At 44.8% G+C, this 19,659-nt stretch overlaps 1 protein-coding gene across 1 annotated transcript; it reads right to left on the reverse strand.

Annotated features, from left to right (window-relative positions):
• Positions 1–275: 275 nt before the first annotated feature.
• On the reverse strand, positions 276–18,765 carry LOC126195615 (uncharacterized). Its single transcript, XM_049934241.1, has 3 exons — positions 18,622–18,765; positions 5,606–6,258; positions 276–351 (listed from the first exon to the last, which is right to left on the reverse strand). The coding sequence occupies exons 1-3, from the start codon at positions 18,763–18,765 to the stop codon at positions 276–278; spliced, it is 873 nt and encodes a 290-aa protein (XP_049790198.1).
• Between the last annotated feature and the right edge of the window lie 894 nt (positions 18,766–19,659).

Below are 19,659 nucleotides of genomic sequence, written 5' to 3' on the forward strand. Positions count from 1 at the left end.
AATATTTACTAAAAATGTCAGTGTAGACTTCAGATTAGAATGGCACATCCGCTATAGCACTCGCCATTTCCCCTACAGCACCTTTCCAATCGCCATCGCTACTGCTCTCTCTATGCATGCTCTGCCATTTGCATGTCTATTCCCAATCCCCATCGATACTGCTCTCCCCATGCATGCTCTGCCATTTGCATGTCTACTGGCCATAGTGTTCTGTGTGCCTCTAGCAACCAGTTTGTGCATTTGACATGTGGCTGTTACTGACTGACTGCGAGCGATTATGGCAGCCCTGGGTTGCGGCCATCAGGTATGGCCTGCTTGCCAATCCTCGGTGGTGTGTACACAGTGCGGTGTCTGTATGGAAGACGCAGTGTACAAAACATTGAATGTAGACCGTCTGTCATTAATTCACTAACGAGTACAAAAAACGACTTCGAAATGGACACTGCAGACTCACCGTCAAACAAAAATAAAAAGCCTTGTATCCTCGTCTGCTGATGGGTAGACGTTACTGGGGTCTACTCGACAGTGGCCAGCAACTGAAGTGGTGGAGATCTTTTCTGGGGTGTTTCTGAAGTTTAAGTTAAAAATGGCGGTAGCATTACACTCCTCTTCTGTAAACATATTTCTATTCAATTAAGTGAGGAAATTAGTAGAGGAAAACAAACGGTCGGACACACATTTTTAAAGGTCGCTGTTGATTCCGCATAAAATCTCGGTACAGCTGATGTCAGTTCCTTCCTTATCTTCCACCTCTGCTTCCGATTTGTATAATATCTGCAATTTTAATTAATCGTTCAGTTCATCTATATTGTTGAGTGATATAAGTAAGGCATTACATTTATTATTACAAGGTGAATTCTTATTTTTTTTTTTAACCACCCGCGAAAATTTGAGTCGCAGTTATTTTGTTTTGTATCTCCTACCGGCATACTACGGTGTTTTGCCGCCAGAAGTTCAACGCTGCAGATATAGAATTGAAAATAAATACCAAATTATTTACGTAACTTTGATGCATTACCTGTCCGTCCTACAACGACTCTAACAAGGGAACCTCCCCATCGCACCCCCCTCAGATTTAGTTATAAGTTGGCACAGTGGATAGGCCTTGAAAAACTGAACACCGATCAATCGAGAAAACAGGAAGAAGTTGCGTGGAACTATGAAAAAGTAAGCAAAATATACAAACTGAGTAGTCCATGCGCAAGGTAGGGAACATCAAGGATAGTGTGAGCTCAGGAGCGCCGTGGTCCCGTGGGTAGCGTGAGCAGCTGCGGAACGAGAGGTCCTTGGTTCAAGTCTTCCCTCGAGTGAAAAGTTTAATTTTTTATTTTCAGACAACTATCAAAGGTCAGGCACTCACACATAATCAACTTGGCTCTCCAAAATTCCAGGAAATGTTCAGATTTCCTTGGACAAATGCAGAATTTGACGGTCTACACACGGAAAATTTTGAAAACGTTAAAAGGGAAAAAGGGAAAACTGTGCGACTGTGAAACTATTGCATTCATTTGTTGCAGTTTATGTGACAAACTCTTATGTTTTCATCACTTTGTTCGGAGTGATGATCACATCCACAAGCAAACCTAAATCGGGCAAGGTAGAAGAATCTCTCTACCCATTCACCAAGTGTACAAGTTAGGTGGGTCGACAACATACTCCTTTCATTGGACGCACATGCCGTCACCATTGTGTTTTCCTCTGGAGGAATCGGTTGACCTATGACCTTGCGATCAAATGTTTTCGGTTCCCATTGTAGAGGCACGTCCTTTCGCCTACTAATCGCACGGTTTTGCGATGCGGTCGCAAAATAGAGACACTAAACTAATTACAGTGAACAGAGACGTCAATGAACGAACGGACAGATCATAACTTTGCGAAAATAAAAAAAGTAAACTTTTCACTCGAGGGAAGACTTGAACCGAGGACCTCCCGTTCCGCAGCTGCCCACGCTAACCACGGGACCACGGCGCTCCTGAGCTCACACTATCCTCGATGTTGCCTATCCTGCGCATGGACTACTCAGTTTGTATATTTTGCTTATTTTTTTCATAGTCCCACACAACTTCTCCTGTTTTCTCGACTGATCCACTGTGCCAACTTATAACTAAATCTGAGGGGGGCTTGAACAACACGCCTGTTTAGAATGGTAATGCATTAGAAGGCTACCCGCTGATGCCTTACCTGAAAACATAATACCCACCAACTGTAAACTTCATTCTCCACACAGTCATATTTAGTTTACTAAAAGCGTTGCTCCATTTCATTTTTCTCCTTCTGATCCTTTCTCTTGATGCCAGTCAGCTCCTTGTCTTAAACTTCCCTACACGCAAAAGCCTACCTACACGTTGTATGCGTTTATTTTTTGCGCTGTTCCCTTTCTGACTTTTGCCTGCACTATATTTTTTGTCTTGTTATAGTTGATTTTGAAGTCAGCGTATAAAAATTTCTGTGCTAAGTTTCTTCACTTGTTGTCGGGTGTCATCTGCAAAGGGAAGAAGTTGAAGTTATGTTCTTTTAACAAGTATGGCTGTACCTCACTCGTTCTCTCGGATCATGGACATGAAATTTTTCTTCAAAAGCTATAGAGAATAGTGTCAGTCTGAAGAAGTATTCTTGCGTGACTGCTGTTTAAGTTTACAAAATGGTTCAAATTGCTCTGAGCACTATGGGACTTAACATCTGGGGTCATCAGTCCCCTAGAACTTAGAACTACTTAAACCTAACTAACCTAAGGACATCACACACATCCATGCCCGAGGCAGGATTCGAACCTGCGACCGTAGCAGTCGCGCGGTTCCGGACTGAGCGCCTAGAACCACTAGACCACCGCGGCCGGCTAAGTTTACAAATTTACACGCTTCTTTTCAAGGGACATAACTGTTGAAAGAAAAAATAACCGAAGGAAAGCCAAGAAAACATTCCCCAGGCCATATCCTTCCGCCATCCTTTATTCTTTTGACGATGTTGAGGGTGTTCGCTCTCAGACATTGCACGCCGTAAACTTCAATAGCCATGAGCGCGGAAGCTCATACGCATTACCATTCTCGCAACGGTCTTTGAGGAGACAGGTGGTAGCCGCTTGGTTCATCTGGGCGTTTAGTTGCTCATCAGTCCTAAGTTTGTTTCCCCGTCACATTTTCACAGCCGTTGTTCACACCTGTCTTCTCTGGCCCGAGGTGCACCAGAGTTGCCTCGGCGATGGTTTTGGATAGAGCCATTGTGCCGTGCATGGTATACTTTAACCATGACAGGACGGTAACTGTTCACAAAGTTAACCCTTTCGGAAATCCTTCCGCTACGGTCGCAGGTTCGAATCCTGCCTCGGGCATGGATGTGTGTGATGTCCTTAGGTTAGTTAGGTGTAAGTATTCCTAAGTCTAGGGGACTGATGACCACAGCAGTTAAGTCCCATAGTGCTCAGAGCCACTTGAATCATTTTTGTAATGCTTCCACTCTTGGCCCAAAAGTCGATGTTCATGCTGTTCTGGGAGTCAAATAAATCGCTGAGTTTCTGCATTGGGACAACGCCTACACCGTTTTCCGCGTCCCCCCTCCCACCCATACAGTTTATGTAACTGCCACTACTATTGCTGTGAGTGATTATTGCACGTTTACGTCGAACATAGGCGGGGGACACATTAAGCTGAGTGGACAGTGTAGTTGTCACGTCCTCCTCCGTTGGGTTGTAATAATGAAACACTTTTATTTCTTTCTATTCCTGTTTCCATTCCTGGCTCTAATTATTTATTGTCTTCTTTTCACCTCATATCGACACACCACGGTAACATAACTCCGATTTGTCCTCATTCTCAATTTTTTTCTTATTCATTTTGTACTCATTCGTGATTTCCTACACGTTGACTTTTCCCTTTTCTCTTAAAACTGCTACTGCTTCCTTATCGTGCCTTTAAAGTTTTCTATATTTAGTACATAGTGTTAAAAACTGGTTATTTGCTATATTTACAATTCTTTAATGCTACTCCTATCTCTTATCTTATATATGTGATCCACTCTACTGTTGACCACGTTTACCAAAAATTCAAGAATGTTGGTTCCGTTAGCCTTTCGTTATTCATTGAAGGTGTCCGAAGGAGACTAATCATCGCTTCGTCATTACTTCTGATTTTTCAACCATCTGTAATTCGAATCGTACCCATTATTTTTCTAATAATCCGTCTTTAAAATATCTCTATGTCCAGCTTATTTCACCATAAAGCGTACGGTGCCGAGGAGGCAACCCGAATGACACTGTTGTATGATGTGAAGTCTGCATGCCCCATGGGAGACAGGGTTTTTCCATCCAAGAGAAATATTGTATTTAACTATTTATGATTAAGTACTGCTTGACAAATACCCGTTAGAACAACTGTTCACCTAACATTACTACATAAAAGACTGTAATAGTGGTAAAAGGGAACTGATAACAAGTGTATCTGTAGTTGTACAAAACTGAAACGTTATACCACAGTGGGAAGTTAAGCTGAGAAGCCAAGTACGGATAGCGCAGTGTTTTCGCCCTGGCCTAGAGAGGGAGACAGATTTGTCGTCCTACTTCGCGTCTTCTTTCACGTGGGCGGAAATAGAGCGTTTCTCGGTCTCATTCCTTCCGGTTGCTATTCGTGTGGGCTGCTCCGCCCGGTAACGGAATCGATGGGACATTCAATCGGCGCACTTCCTGAACGAACGCCGAGTTTTCCTGTAAAGAGGAACGCCAGCAGGCAGCAACCTGCAACCAGTCTTCGATCAGACCTTAGATGAAGGGTGATACTTGTCATATATTCTACTTGATGTGGGGTGTGTACAAATTAAGTATTAAATACTCTACAAAAGAGAACAATGCAGCTGTCATAGTAGTCATCCACCAGCCAGGACCTAGTTCCCGAGTATACTGCAAGAAATCTGTAACACCAAGCGAGGTGGCGCATTGGTTAGCACACTGGACTCGTATTCGGGAAGAATAACGTTCAATTCTGCGTCCGGCCATTCTGATTTAGGTTTTCCATGATTTAGGGAAATCACTCCTGGCAAATGGCGGAATGGTTCCTTTGAAAGGGGACAGCCGACTTACTTCCCCGTCCTTCCCTAATCCGATGAGACCGATGACCTCGCGGTCTTGTCTCCTCCTACAAACAGCCCCCAACACAAATCTTTAATAAGTGGCCGGCCGTGGTGGCCGTGCGGTTCTAGGCGCTCCAGTCCGGAGCCGCGCTGCTGCTACGGTCGCAGGTTCGAATCCTGCCTTGGGCATGCGTGTGTGTGATGTCATTAGGTTAGTTAGGTTTAAGTAGTTCTAAGTTCTAGGGGACTGATGACCACAGCAGTTGGGTCCCATAGTGCTCAGAGCCATTTGAACCATGGGAACCATGTGAACTTTAATAAGTGCGTCAGTGAAGTGTGATATTTGGCAACCTTCGAAGTAACACGTTGAGTTAGGGGTCAGAATACGGCAGTTGTACTATATGGATAACGAACTTTTACCATTCACCTGATATCTACGACAGTTAAGATGGCGGTGAACAATACGCTTTTGCTGTGAAGGCATTTTACAAAGACGACAACTACGTCACCGCTCAGCGTCCATTTCATACTCATTACGATCACGCACGCCATGCTCCTGCCCCTTTGGCAAATGCCATGGGCGGTGGCAGGGGGGGGCGGGGGGGCGGGGCGCCGAGTGGCGGCAGTCGGCGGGGGTAGGTGGGCGAGCGGCGGGGGTAGGTGGGCGAGCGGCGGGGGTAGGTGGGCGAGCGGCGGGGGTAGGTGGGCGAGCGGCGGGGGTAGGTGGGCGAGCGGCGGGGGTATGGGGGCGAGCGGCGGGGGTATGGGGGCGAGCGGCGGGGGTATGGGGGCGAGCGGCGGGGGTATGGGGGCGAGCGGCGGGGGTATGGGGGCGAGCGGCGGGGGTATGGGGGCGAGCGGCGGGGGTATGGGGGCGAGCGGCGGGGGTATGGGGGCGAGCGGCGGGGGTATGGGGGCGAGCGGCGGGGGTATGGGGGCGAGCGGCGGGGGTATGGGGGCGAGCGGCGGGGGTATGGGGGCGAGAGGCGGGGGTATGGGGGCGAGTGGCGGGGGTATGGGGGCGAGTGGCGGGGGTATGGGGGCGAGTGGCGGGGGTATGGGGGCGAGTGGCGGGGGTATGGGGGCGAGTGGCGGGGGTATGGGGGCGAGTGGCGGGGGTATGGGGGCGAGTGGCGGGGGTATGGGGGCGAGTGGCGGGGGTATGGGGGCGAGTGGTGGGTGAGGGGGGCAGGAGAGCTTCTGTAAAGTTTGGAAGGTAGGAGACGAGATACTGGCAGAAGTCAAGCTGTGAGTACCGGGCGTGAGTCGTGCTTCAGTAGCTCAGATGGTAGAGCACTTGCCCGCGAAAGGCAAAGGTCCCGAGTTCGAATGTCGGTCGGGCACACAGTTTTAATCTGCCAGTAAGTTTCATATCAGCGCACACTCCGCTGCAGAGTGAAAATCTCTTTCAGGAAGCGTCCATTGATTGTACGTATTGCGAAAGTCTGTGTTGATGACACGGCACCACTAGTAAAACGCCATTTCAAAGCTATGAACATTCATGGTTATAGAGATTACTGCTCGTTGAAATGTGTTTTAGCTACATGAAGCTCTAGACAAAATTCTGGCTACCTTGGCGTAAGTCATCATTCTGCAAACAGTAGCAAATTTCTGCACAATTTCCCAAAGTACGAGTTCGAATGGCTCTGACCACTATGGGACTTAACGTCTGAGGTCATCAATCCCCTAGACTTAGGAATACTTAAACATGACTACCCTAAGGACATCACACACATCCATGCCCGAGGAAGTATTCGAACGTTCGACCGTAGCAGCAGCGCTGTTCCAGACTGAAGCGCCTACGGCCGCTCGACCACAACGACCGGTAAGTACGAGTACTTTATGAATTATGTAGTACATTACTGGGTCAAGCCATTCTTCCATATAGTTTAAGATATACAACAGTTAAACTTTTTATTGGGGTGGTGATTAAAGTGCCGTCAATTACTGACCTGTTCGAAATGTAATTTTCGAAATCATACTCTACAATAATTCGGATTTCAGAAGTTTTTTTTTGTTTTGTCTTATGTTTTGTTTTTCCTCCAGAGATTGTATTCTATTTACGTAGAATACGTAACTGTTCCGAGGAAATGAATATTAGTTTCTTTCATAACAAATATTTAATGAACACGATGATTAGCAAACTATACTTATGTTATCAGCTCAGACTATTCCTCAAGTGGTACAAATTAATGAAACTGAGTCCTATTAAAATCTAGAGGTTTTCTCCTGTACTCTTAAGAATATTGAGAATTACTTCATAAAGGCGGAAGTTTTGAGACGCTAACTAAAGGAGGAACTAACCCATATTCATCAACGTCTTAAAAAATTCCGGTAGTTCATTGTGAAATTTGGAACACGAAAACAATAAGTGGTTTACGTCAGCTTCTCTCTCAGAGTCACATTTACATGCAAGGAGATCGTTAATATTGATAGTACATAGATGTACAGGAAACGAGCCATCGTTAAATCGGAGTCGAACGACGGTGAAAATCTTAGACCGGTCCAAATGCGGCCTCGTAAACCCTGGACTTGGAGGAATGTGAGATTGTAATGCCGCGTAATATCCACCTGCCCTTTATTTGGACACAGGATGTCCCTTGCCATTACTATTTTCCGTTGCTCTTAATCTCACGTAACCCGTCTATATAGGTAATTTCAACTCTAGGATGGTTCCTGTGGACGTAGTTCGTTTCCCTAAGACTTCAAGTTTCTCATTATGGTGTACGCCAGAATGGGACTACACTCACAGCAGAATGATTGTCCTCTCCGTTTACAACGAACATAGTCCAATACCACATCTGAAACACAATGGTTCGTTTATTGATTCCATCTTCGCTGATGCTAATTTTAAAAGCTGGAACACAATTGAAATCTATAATAAGGAAGTGGAACGTACAAACTTGATTACATTCTACTATTTAATACAAAAGACGACTTTTTACCAAAACACGGCTACGGTTCAGGGATAGTTCGTATCATATTTAACAAAATCAACGCATGAAGTCTAAATTATGATTCAGTGTGTCACAGTTTCCCTGTGCCGTAACTTACAAATTAAAACTTTTCCTCAAGAGAACTCTGTGAAATTTAATCTGTTAAATTTCAGGCTTGCAGCCAGGCAAGTATCATTTCTTTCACTGATATTTCGGCAGCGCACCCTCTAACCTAGGACATCACACACATCCATGCCCGAGGCAGGATTCGAACCTGTAACCGTAGCGGTCGAGCGGTTCCAGACTGAAGCGCCTTGAACCGCTCGGCCACCAACGGCCCACTAACTTCTATGGATTCCTTGAAAATATATTCCGAAATGGAAGACGAGGATATTAAAATCTACGTGTCAGACCGTCGAATGACCCGTACCTATACAGTGCTCCACCACAGCTGACCAATGTGGCTGAAGTACGCGTATGTATCTTTGGTGTTCCACGCACCTCTCATGAACGGTTTGTGTTGTCTGACGTATGTAAGACATATCATAATTCCCGCAAGTAATCCGATACCCACCCATCTTACGGAGCAATAAAGCATCCTTCACAGAACCGAGTAACGCTGTAATCTTCATAGGAGACAGAGATATCTTAACACGGTGTTTCTCTAGAATACGACTTATCTTCCAGGAAAGAGCACCCATATAAGACAAAAGCGCTCTTAATCTTCTATATCACGTACTGGCATTGTAGTGCAGTATGATCTTACGGACACCTACTTTTAGTCAAGAGTGATGGCAGTTAGTAATGTGTAAATAAAGATTAGTATGCTTTGCTTTACGATATACAGAATACCCCAATGTGCCATCAACTTTACGATGAACGAGAACGTCCAAAAAGGGAGGCACCCAAAGAAAATTCATTACTAACGTGCGTAACATTAATATTCTCAAGAAATAAATGTGATTCATCCTTCTCGTGAGGCCGAACTACAGATGTGTCGTCCCTGTATCTCCAAAAGACCGTTGCATCAAAACTTGCGGAGTCCAGTGTGTTCCACAGATAAATGAGCTACGAGAGCGGAGGGGATATTTCCCATAATAACTCCATTACCCTGTTCATAAAAATCACCTTTAAACTGGAAATAAGATGAAAGTAGTACATGCTCAAACAAAGCCGTGACATTTCGTCAGTATGTTGGCCGGTAACAGACAAAGAAACCTCTAAAATTACCTTCGAATGTAATTATACCACGACAAAACCAACCAGAGCATCAAAACTATTTAGCCCGAAGTACCTATGTCTCTGAATAAAATCGATAGAAATACGAATGTTCTGAATACTTTTTTCTACCAATGTTTTTCATAATGAAGCTAAATATTTGCAGATTGATGCGTTGGTGAACCAATAGTGCTTTTTATTGGCCATATTGGCAAATCTTCTAGACGCTCATACTTATCCATCTTTTGAACTTTATGAAGCCCATAAAATCTCGGAAGTACCACACCTGAAACTTTGAAACTTTTCCTAACTTCCTTTGGAAGCAATGATGCGTTCAGTAAGGCAGCTGTCTTCCTTATCATCCTGTTGGTAGGATCTCTGTTATTCTTCCTGTACGCAACAGAAGTTTTTAGGCTATATACCTTTTCCTTATACACTTACTGAGGCAATGGAACAGTAGCGTTACCGTTATCAGCACGTAGGACGGCCGTGTCAGTATACTCACGCAATTTTCGTATCGCAAATCTCTCTTCCATAGAAATATTAGTTCTTTGTGGACGATGATCCGTAACTGATAGATAGCTATCACGTCTGATTTCTTCAGCTGAATCTTACTAAAGCAGTCTGACAGATTCTTCAATGGCAATGGCATTCAGCCTAAATAGTATGGCTGTTCTGGTTAGTTTTGACGTGAAACTATCATATAGTGAGGTATATTTACAGAATTCGTTGTCTCTTATCGGTCAATATCGTAACAAAAACATCACGGCATTTTTTGAGCATGTACTCCTTTTATCTTATTTCCAGTTTAATGGTGAATTTTATGAGCAGATTCATGAAGTTGTTATAGGAAGCGCCCTCTCTGGTAGCTAATTTATTCTTGGAAGACAGAAAATTCATTGGACTCGACAAGTTTTAAACCAACGGTCTTCAGGAGTGATGTGGACGACACAGTTGCAATTTGGCCTCAAGCGAACGGTGAGTAGCATCGATTTCTTGAGCATCTGAATCCTATGTACGCTACTATTAAATTTATTATGGAAATAGAAAGATATGGTTAACTCCCTTCTTCGGATATTTTCGTTCGTCGTGAAGTTGATGGCACACTAGGATATGCTGAACATCATACATCAACGCATAGTAATCTATATTTCCATTCTAATAGCTGCCATCACGCTCCACAAACCCTAGGTTATGCACTCTGAATGTGCATTACACATTTTTGACGTCTTCGGAAATGCCATTTTCTATTTTATTATGTTGATTTCAAAACGGGTCGCGGCCCGAAACTAGTCATCCAATGAAGAGAAAATATCTGCAACTTACACTGGTTTTTCGTTCTATTAAAATGAACATGTTTTACAACGAAAAGGATTTGAGACCTGAAGATGACAGCGAAGTCTGTTGAAACCACTTGGCTTGAATAAAGAAATATTTTATGCGATCTTGGCCATTGAGTGGTCGTTTACGAAGATACACACGCTTAATACAGTCAGGGAAGTCAGCTGTGGTGGAACTTCATATAGATACGAGCCATTCGATGAACTACAGTGACATGAAGATTTTAAGATCCCCTCTTCGTTTTGCGTTTCTCCTTGCAAGGAAGCCCTTTGAAATTAGATTAACCAATAACATAATAAAGAGAGATATCTGCAGTTTCATTCAAGAGTCGGATTCTCTGTCTTGTCCAAATCAAAACAGTTAAGTCGTCAAGATGTTAACAACCGCCGAACGTATATCGTTAAGCGAATCGAATGTCTGGAAGCGTTTAGCACAGTAAGCGCTTGTGTAAACGTACTTTACCGCTGACCAGCATCTGTGACACGCACGCGCAATACCGCCGCTGTGGAGTATGTAAGGAAGCGCTTGGCACCTTGTCAATCTACTACTATAAAGGATGGCCGGACGGTACGCGGCCGAAGAATCAGTGGAATAAGTAATGGTTGCGCGGCTGAATGCTCGCAATGTAGTGGGTTACTCATCACGCCGCGAGAAGTTCAATAAGCAAACTACGAAATTTGTGCGAAAAGACGTTGTTACTGCGGGATTGTGGGGGTTGAAGCGCTAGTGCACAATGAAACTTCCAAGCAGAGACCTTTCTGCAGACCCAAACACCCTTGCTGGTATAAGAGTTATATCGCAGATAGTCTGTGAGTTGGCGAAGAAAGCAAATATGAAAATAGAAGTAGATACAGACTATCACTAGCTTAGCCTTCCGTCTCATTTACGTTAGCATGCAACATTTAAGTTGAAAGCTGGCGAAGTCAACGAATGTGGCATCAAAAAACTGGTTGATGAGTCTTGAACTCTGCAGAAATGCCAACACATTCCATCTACACCCATGTGTCACTACACCACTGCCACAAACTCCTGTCGAACTACGCCAAAAAATAAATAAATCAATCAATAATTCATTAAAAATAGTGGGGTGTTGGTGCCAAAGGTGCTATTTATTCAGGAATACAAATTTTGAATCATTTTCGGTAACTATTAAACATTTAGCTTCTATAAAACCACATTAATGAAACTCTTTGGAGAACTAAATGATGTTTTCTATGGTTATTTCATCAATGCTGGATTCGCAGATTCCAAGGATTGTTGATCAAAAAAGCATTGAGCCACAAATACTTTCTGAAAGATTTATTTTCTATCATCACGGTTTGGTTTACGACTTCTGTCCTTAGACGGTTGCTGTTCTCCATTACAGAATGTTATTCGTAAGCGGCATGGTATACTATAAAGGTGATCTAATATTGTGTACATGTATCCGTCGCTAATGACTTTGACGTAGATGGGACGTAGAACTCAGTCTTCCTTCCTTCCACAAACATGTACGTAGGAGACAGTGTTGTACCTAGAAGACAGTCTACCTAGGCACCAACTATGTTTTTTGGTTAGTATTTCAGTGTAAGGACGTGAGAATCACATAAAGGGATGCCCACTAGAGACCGCCATAAGTAGATGCTGCAGTTTCTTATAGTTTTTGTTGTTATACATGAGAGTGTTCTGCGTTGCATTTGTGATTACTTTAATTCTTCACATCGAAGTGCTGTATAATTTACTAAAGCTAATTGGAGTATGTATGTTCTCATAGGCAACTCACCATTCTGCTACTGAGTCTCACTTTATTTTCTTTATTTTACTTGAACATCAAGCAATAATTTTCCAGAGCCCCTCTTTTATAGAAATAATTTCGTCGTCATCTGAATTATTACCCACTGATTTCTAAGCAAGCATGAGAACTAAACGCTCTACCATTACACTGAGATTACTTGAGTGGACAAGGTCGACTTGTTGGCGACTGCCTTACGCCGCGAATATCGTCCATTTTAATCACCATCATAATCATCGTCGTCATCGCCGTGTCGTCCTCGTAATCATCTATCTTATGTTTTCATTAACAGATGGTTCTCTTTGGCCCTAAGACCACCACCAGCGTTTTGGTCTGCCTTAGTCTCTGGAGTGGCTAACAAGTAGGTCTGATGAAAAAATTGAAGTTCATACATCTTAAATTACGTCCTCCTTTCTGACAAAACATCAATGTTTTTTATATCTAGTAGTAGGTGTAAGTGGCTTAGGTTGTGAAATTATTTTCTCTAATACTCATATGTTGATAAGCCAAAACATTATAACCACTGCCCATTGCGACGTTGGATACCAGCTGATGGCGTTGTGGACACGTGACATGGTACCAGAAGAGTGTAAGGGGAGCAGACACAGCCGAGGCTCAACCTTACGAAGATATGAGCTGCAAATGGGGACATCCGTTGACGTAAGCGTCATTGACAAAGGGCAGTTTGATAATACGCGGAGCCTGTGAACGAGTATCTCGAAAACTGCGGAGCTGGTTGAATGCTCACGTGCCGCTGTCGTGAGAATCTACGGAAAGATGTAGAAGAACAGTGAAACTTCCACTAGGCACTACTAAATGGTTGGACGTCGAACGTTTCTCACAGAACGTGGGGTTCGGAAACTTGTCTGTTCTGTGATCTGTGGCGTCTCTGTTGAGAGAGCACAAAGCTGGTGAACACGCTAGTGTTTCGGAGCGCACCGTTCATTATACGCCGTTAAAAATGGATCTCCGAAGCAGACCACCTCTTTGTGTTCACATGTTAACCCAACGACATCGTCAATTACCATTTCATTTTGGCACGGGATCATCGGGATCCGACGGTCGATCGAGGGAAACGTGCCTGATCTCCTGGTGAATCACGTTTTTACTACACTAGATAGACAGTCATCTCCACAAACCCCGTTATCGAAGTGAACGGCAGATCGAAACGTGCACGATGCCGGACGCAGGTTGGTGGGAGCAGTGTTATGCTATGGGTGACATTCTCCTGCGCTTGCATGTAGCCTGTGGTAATAGTCACAGATGCGCTGACAAGTTGCGAACCACTTGCATCCCTTCATGTTTGGTGTCTTCCCCGACGGAAATGTCATCTTACAGCAGTATAATTGTTCGTGCCTCGGAGCCAGAACAGTGCTACAGTGGTTTGAGGAGCATTATAGTGAACTCACGTTGATGTCTCGGCGACCAAATTCGCATGATGTAAATCCTCTGGAATCCATCTAGGACGGCGTAGGGTTCCATCTTCGCGTATGCTAATCAGCAGCCCGTTATTTTCTGTTACATGACTTGTGAGTAGACATTTAATGCCATTTACCTCTACAAACTTGCCAACAAACTGTCGTATCCCTGATACGTAAAATCAGTGATGTATTTCCTTCCAAAGACGAACATACAAACTAATAAGCAGGTGGTAATCAGTGTACACGGTAAGGTCCGAAGTAGTCTGAAAAGCTTGTAGGAGTGTTACAGGGTAAGGTATGCTGAGAACATTGATAAGAGAAAAACTCTGTACGTTGAACCTTTCCCGAGTTAATTAGCATTTAAGTTAACTCATCAGGTCGTTGTGTGCGCAAATTTAAGCGGCCCGTCTAAGACAGTGTTACCAGAAGTGTTGTTCGTTTGGTTTCTTAAAACCGGACAAGAGAGCGATACAAAAATTTGTTATGGGACAGTAGTAAAGGTCGGAAACGAACCAAAGGCTGAGCAGTCTCGTGTGGTATCATCCACGCTATGAGACCAATGGACACTGTGTCTGGCAGGCCGCTTGAATTTGCGCGCACAGCGGCATGATTGGCTAAGTTCAACGCAAACTAACTGACAAGTCCGCAACGTACCGAATTTTTTCCTAAGACACTAATCCGCCTTAAAAATCGTTTTGTGCGTAATGACAAACAAAACGTCGTTTCCAAAGCCTGATGAGGGTTTGTTTGTCCTTACTCTGTATACACAATGCTAAAATGAAATTCCAACTATCTGCTGACACATCAGAGAAAATACAAAAATATGGCTCTAAGCACTATGGGACTTTGTAAGGTGTCAGGAAAATCCAACACCTTCCATCAAAACCCTGACACGATAAGCAAATCCAGTAGTATGTCACATAGCTCCGAATAAATCGTGACATTAAATTAACCAAAGTAATACGAGTAACGAGTGAGCAAATGGAATACCACAGACTAACACAAGAATGCCTAAATGCATGTCATACCTTCCCACCGTGAGACAGACGCAGTTCCGAGGGGAGAAACGAGAACAGAAGCCGAGAGCAGAACCGTGTTAAGCTAGAAGGCCCTACGATAAGGGACGGACACCCACGTCGCCAGCTAACCGACAGGACCACCCCCCAGCCCATGTTAAAAGATAGATCCCTCCAGAAGAACAGTATAGATCTTACGATAACACTAAAAGGACCACACCAGCTGCAAGTTTTAGCGTGAGACTTTTTCGCGTCTCTGTTACGTCAGGACAACCCCCCAGCCCATGTTAAAAGATAGAGCCCTCCAGAAGAACAGTATATAACTTGCGATTACACTAAAAGGACCACACCAGCTGCAAATTTTAGCGTCAGTCTTTTTCGCGTCTCTGTTACGTTGCAAACTATAAAAACATTGCCCCACCACGAAAAGTATAACGTTTCTCATTGGATAGACAGAATTTTTGTAGGGCGGAGCTTAAGATTAACATTGTGACCCTGACTTGTCAGAAGAAATCACAGCCAGGTAGTTTTGTTTAAACCAGCTTCGGTAAATTGTAGTAAGGAGAAGTTAGGAGAGAGTTGCTTCCGAGGCGGTGAGGTCTCGAGATGAGCGGAGCTGTGCTGCCCGCCGCCCCCTGACGAACACCGACAAGGTAATGAACGCACGCGATGCCGCATAACAGCGCATAAAGCTTCACTCAGAACTGCAGAAGTCTCATCTGTTACAAACCCCTTTTTGCGTAATACTAGTGTCGATCGTCAATTAAAGCTCATGGTGTTCACATTTGCCACTTGAAGTAAAAATCTGAAACGCGATGATTTTTCTGTTATATACACTCCTGGAAATTGAAATAAGAACACCGTGAATTCATTGTCCCAGGAAGGGGAAACTTTATTGACACATTCCTGGCGTCAGATACATCACATGATCACACTGACAGAACCACAGGCACATAGACACAGGCAACAGAGCATGCACAATGTCGGCACTAGTACAGTGTATATCCACCTTTCGCAGCAATGCAGGCTGCTATTCTCCCATGGAGACGATCGTAGAGATGCTGGATGTAGTCCTGTGGAACGGCTTGCCATGCCATTTCCACCTGGCGCCTCAGTTGGACCAGCGTTCGTGCTGGACGTGCAGACCGCGTGAGACGACGCTTCATCCAGTCCCAAACATGCTCAATGGGGGACAGATCCGGAGATCTTGCTGGCCAGGGTAGTTGACTTACACCTTCTAGAGCACGTTGGGTGGCACGGGATACATGCGGACGTGCATTGTCCTGTTGGAACAGCAAGTTCCCTTGCCGGTCTAGGAATTGTACAACGATGGGTTCGATGACGGTTTGGATGTACCGTGCACTATTCAGTGTCCCCTCGACGATCACCAGTGGTGTACGGCCAGTGTAGGAGATCGCTCCCCACACCATGATGCCGGGTGTTGGCCCTGTGTGCCTCGGTCGTATGCAGTCCTGATTGTGGCGCTCACCTGCACGGCGCCAAACACGCATACGACCATCATTGGCACCAAGGCAGAAGCGACTCTCATCGCTGAAGACGACACGTCTCCATTCGTCCCTCCATTCACGCCTGTCGCGACACCACTGGAGGCGGGCTGCACGATGTTGGGGCGTGAGCGGAAGACGGCCTAACGGTGTGCGGGACCGTAGCCCAGCTTCATGGAGACGGTTGCGAATGGTCCTCGCCGATACCCCAGGAGCAACAGTGTCCCTAATTTGCTGGGAAGTGGCGGTGCGGTCCCCTACGGCACTGCGTAGGATCCTACGGTCTTGGCGTGCATCCGTGCGTCGCTGCGGTCCGGTCCCAGCTCGACGGGCACGGGCACCTTCCGCCGACCACTGGCGACAACATCGATGTACTGTGGAGACCTCACGCCCCACGTGTTGAGCAATTCGGCGGTACGTCCACCCGGCCTCCCGCATGCCCACTATACGCCCTCGCTCAAAGTCCGTCAACTGCACATACGGTTCACGTCCACGCTGTCGCGGCATGCTACCAGTGTTAAAGACTGCGATGGAGCTCCGTATGCCACGGCAAACTGGATGACACTGACGGCGGCGGTGCACAAATGCTGCGCAGCTAGCGCCATTCGACGGCCAACACCGCGGTTCCTGGTGTGTCCGCTGTGCCGTGCGTGTGACCATTGCTTGTACAGCCCTCTCGCAGTGTCCGGAGCAAGTATGGTGGGTCTGACACACCGGTGTCAATGTGTTCTTTTTTTCCATTTCCAGGAGTGTAGTTATTGAGAAGCCACATCAGCCACTGTAATTTACGACAAGTGAGATAAGTAATTAAAGATAATTGAGGGTCACTGTAGACCATTTTGATAGTTTTCTCTCTTGTGAAACTTAATTTAAACCTAGATTATAAATGTGATATGGCATAGGTCATCCTTAGGTCCATTGTAGAACTTGGAAACCCACTCAGGGAATATTCGTTCACATTTTTGTTGAACGCAGTTGGTTTTTATCATCCTGTATTAAAACATTTCCTTTTATCAATAGTGCAATTTATAAACAATGTTTCGTGAGTAGAATAAAATTTCCAATGGTAAACTTAACTGCTTTTTTGACGTTACTTTACCAGCTAACTAAAAATAGGAAAGCCTTAACCCCTTCCACTAAATTTAGTTAGTATTAAGATTCTTTTACATGGAGTGCAGTGGAGCTGACGCTGAAATCATTAAGTATTTGGTTATATCCTCGCTAGTCTCACTGAACGCTTCTGAATTCTACATGTCATGTTTGTTCTGGCGTCTCCTTACCAGCAACAGGTCCCAGGATCAAACTAGTCAATTCCCTAAAAAAACACGCTCAGAGCGTCGTTGCGCGAAAGTGGTAGAGAGACACGATATAGAACAACAGACACCACGCAGAATGTTAGAACTTAACATCTGAGGTCATCAGTCCCCTAGACTTAGAACTAATTAAACCCAACTACCCTAAGGGCATCACACACATCCATGCCCGAGGCAGGATTCGAACCTGCAACCGAAAGAAAATGCACCAGACGACTCTTAGGAGACACACCCGGTATAATCCCCTTCTTCCTGGCTATTCAACATTGTGAACTGTTAACTCGTATCTATTGAGATCTACTGGTGAAACTCCATGGTCCCATTTTTGTTACAGTTGAAATTAGTTCCGCGTATGCTACTACTTAGTTTGTAGTTTAGTTAAAAAAATAAAATAAATAAATAAATAAAGCTGGCAATTTACACTTTGTCCCTTTCATCATATTCTTTCATGAATCCTCTTCATCACCATTATCACCTTCCACGTCTTATTGATAGTTTTCTTCTACTTCTCTACCTGCACTATCTCTGCCTTCTGCCCTAGCAAGTACATGGGTTCTTTAGCTTGAGTTTTCTATCTGCCTTTTTGCTGAATAATTGTCCTTATCGCTGAAGTAATTGAGAAATGGGTTAAAATACATTTTGCATTACAGAGCCAGCTTAATCTGGCCTTTTTTGCAGCAACAGCGGTGTGTATGCCATTTCATTCTTTCTCGGCGTATTCCACTGATGAATTCTTCTCGGGTTATCAGCCGAGTGGTGGCGTAGTCTTGTCGCGACGTTTCAATGAGTTTCGTATCCATCATCATCTGGCGAAGTCCATTGAAACGTTGCGACAAGACGACGCCACCACTCGGCTGATTCAAATTCCCGCCACTTTCGAAATCATATGTCTCTTCCTTCGATTATATCCACGAAACCTCCACCAGGTGTACCAATTCAACAAGTTTATTAGCAACCATTAAAGCCTAGATAAAGTACTTTTATAATACGGGCACCAACCGCGACGCTTCCCAAGTGTAGGAGACGCAGCTAAACATAATACCAAGTCTTCTCCACTTGACGGCGTCCCGTTTGGCCAGTCCCAGTTCACAGTAAGGGGATGAGCAGAAGAGTTGGTCGTCTTAGCGCGTCGTCTAGGTGAGGTCTCCCCAATGTGGCTGGCTGCGCGGAAACTGCCAGCTGCCATCGCGGCACTGGCCTGAACAGTCGTCTTGTGAGTTCCTGTTTCATTGCCTCAAACGGAGTTTCGGTGTATGTAGGAAATAGTTCGGCCCGCACGCGATGATCAGGGCTGCGCATGCGCCTTGGAGCTGCTGCTGGCCCATTTACTGTTGAACTGGTAGTAAGCTGGCTTGTTTGATTTGCCGCCTCGAATGGACTAGAGTACTACCACAGTAATGTGTGTTGTGCGTGTTGCTGTTGGCGCTTGTTGCACATATCGCCGCAGCACCAGGCATGTTGCAAGAGACAGCATATTGATTTACCAGGAATTCATGTGAGTTAATAAGTTCCAGCGTTTCTTTATACAGTTGTGTACAATATTTCCACACTTGTCTCATCATTGTCTCGTTGTCATCGGTCCGACTCCATTTACAGTTCGTCGCTCGCTGCCTACTGTCCACCCATTATCCACCTTCGTCCTCTATTCTGTTTTCCGTTCGCTTTTCACCAATATCGATTTACAATTTATTGTCTGCCGCATTAAAGAATAATAAATGTATCGCACAGATTTAAACAATTCCTGGTAGATAAATTACTCCATCAAATTAATACGTACGTGTATGGAAAAGAAAAATGGAAACGGAAAATACGGTTGGTTGGTTGGTTGGTTTGGGGGGATTCAAGGGACCAGACTTCGACGGTCATCGGTCCCTTTTTCCAAATACTAGAAATACCCACAGAGAATAAAAAACGTTCAACAGAATAGACGACAGACGACACAGAACAAAAGAAACTTAGACAAGGACCAGACAAAACGAAATAAAATCACACAGAGTGTGACGGTGGTTGGCCGACCATAGGAAAAAAAACAAGGAGAGGCCAACCACCGAGGGACACATTAAAAAATCTGTTTAAATTC

This window comes from Schistocerca nitens, chromosome 7, assembly GCF_023898315.1.
Source record: "Schistocerca nitens isolate TAMUIC-IGC-003100 chromosome 7, iqSchNite1.1, whole genome shotgun sequence".
NCBI classification, from domain to species: Eukaryota; Metazoa; Arthropoda; class Insecta; order Orthoptera; family Acrididae; genus Schistocerca; species Schistocerca nitens.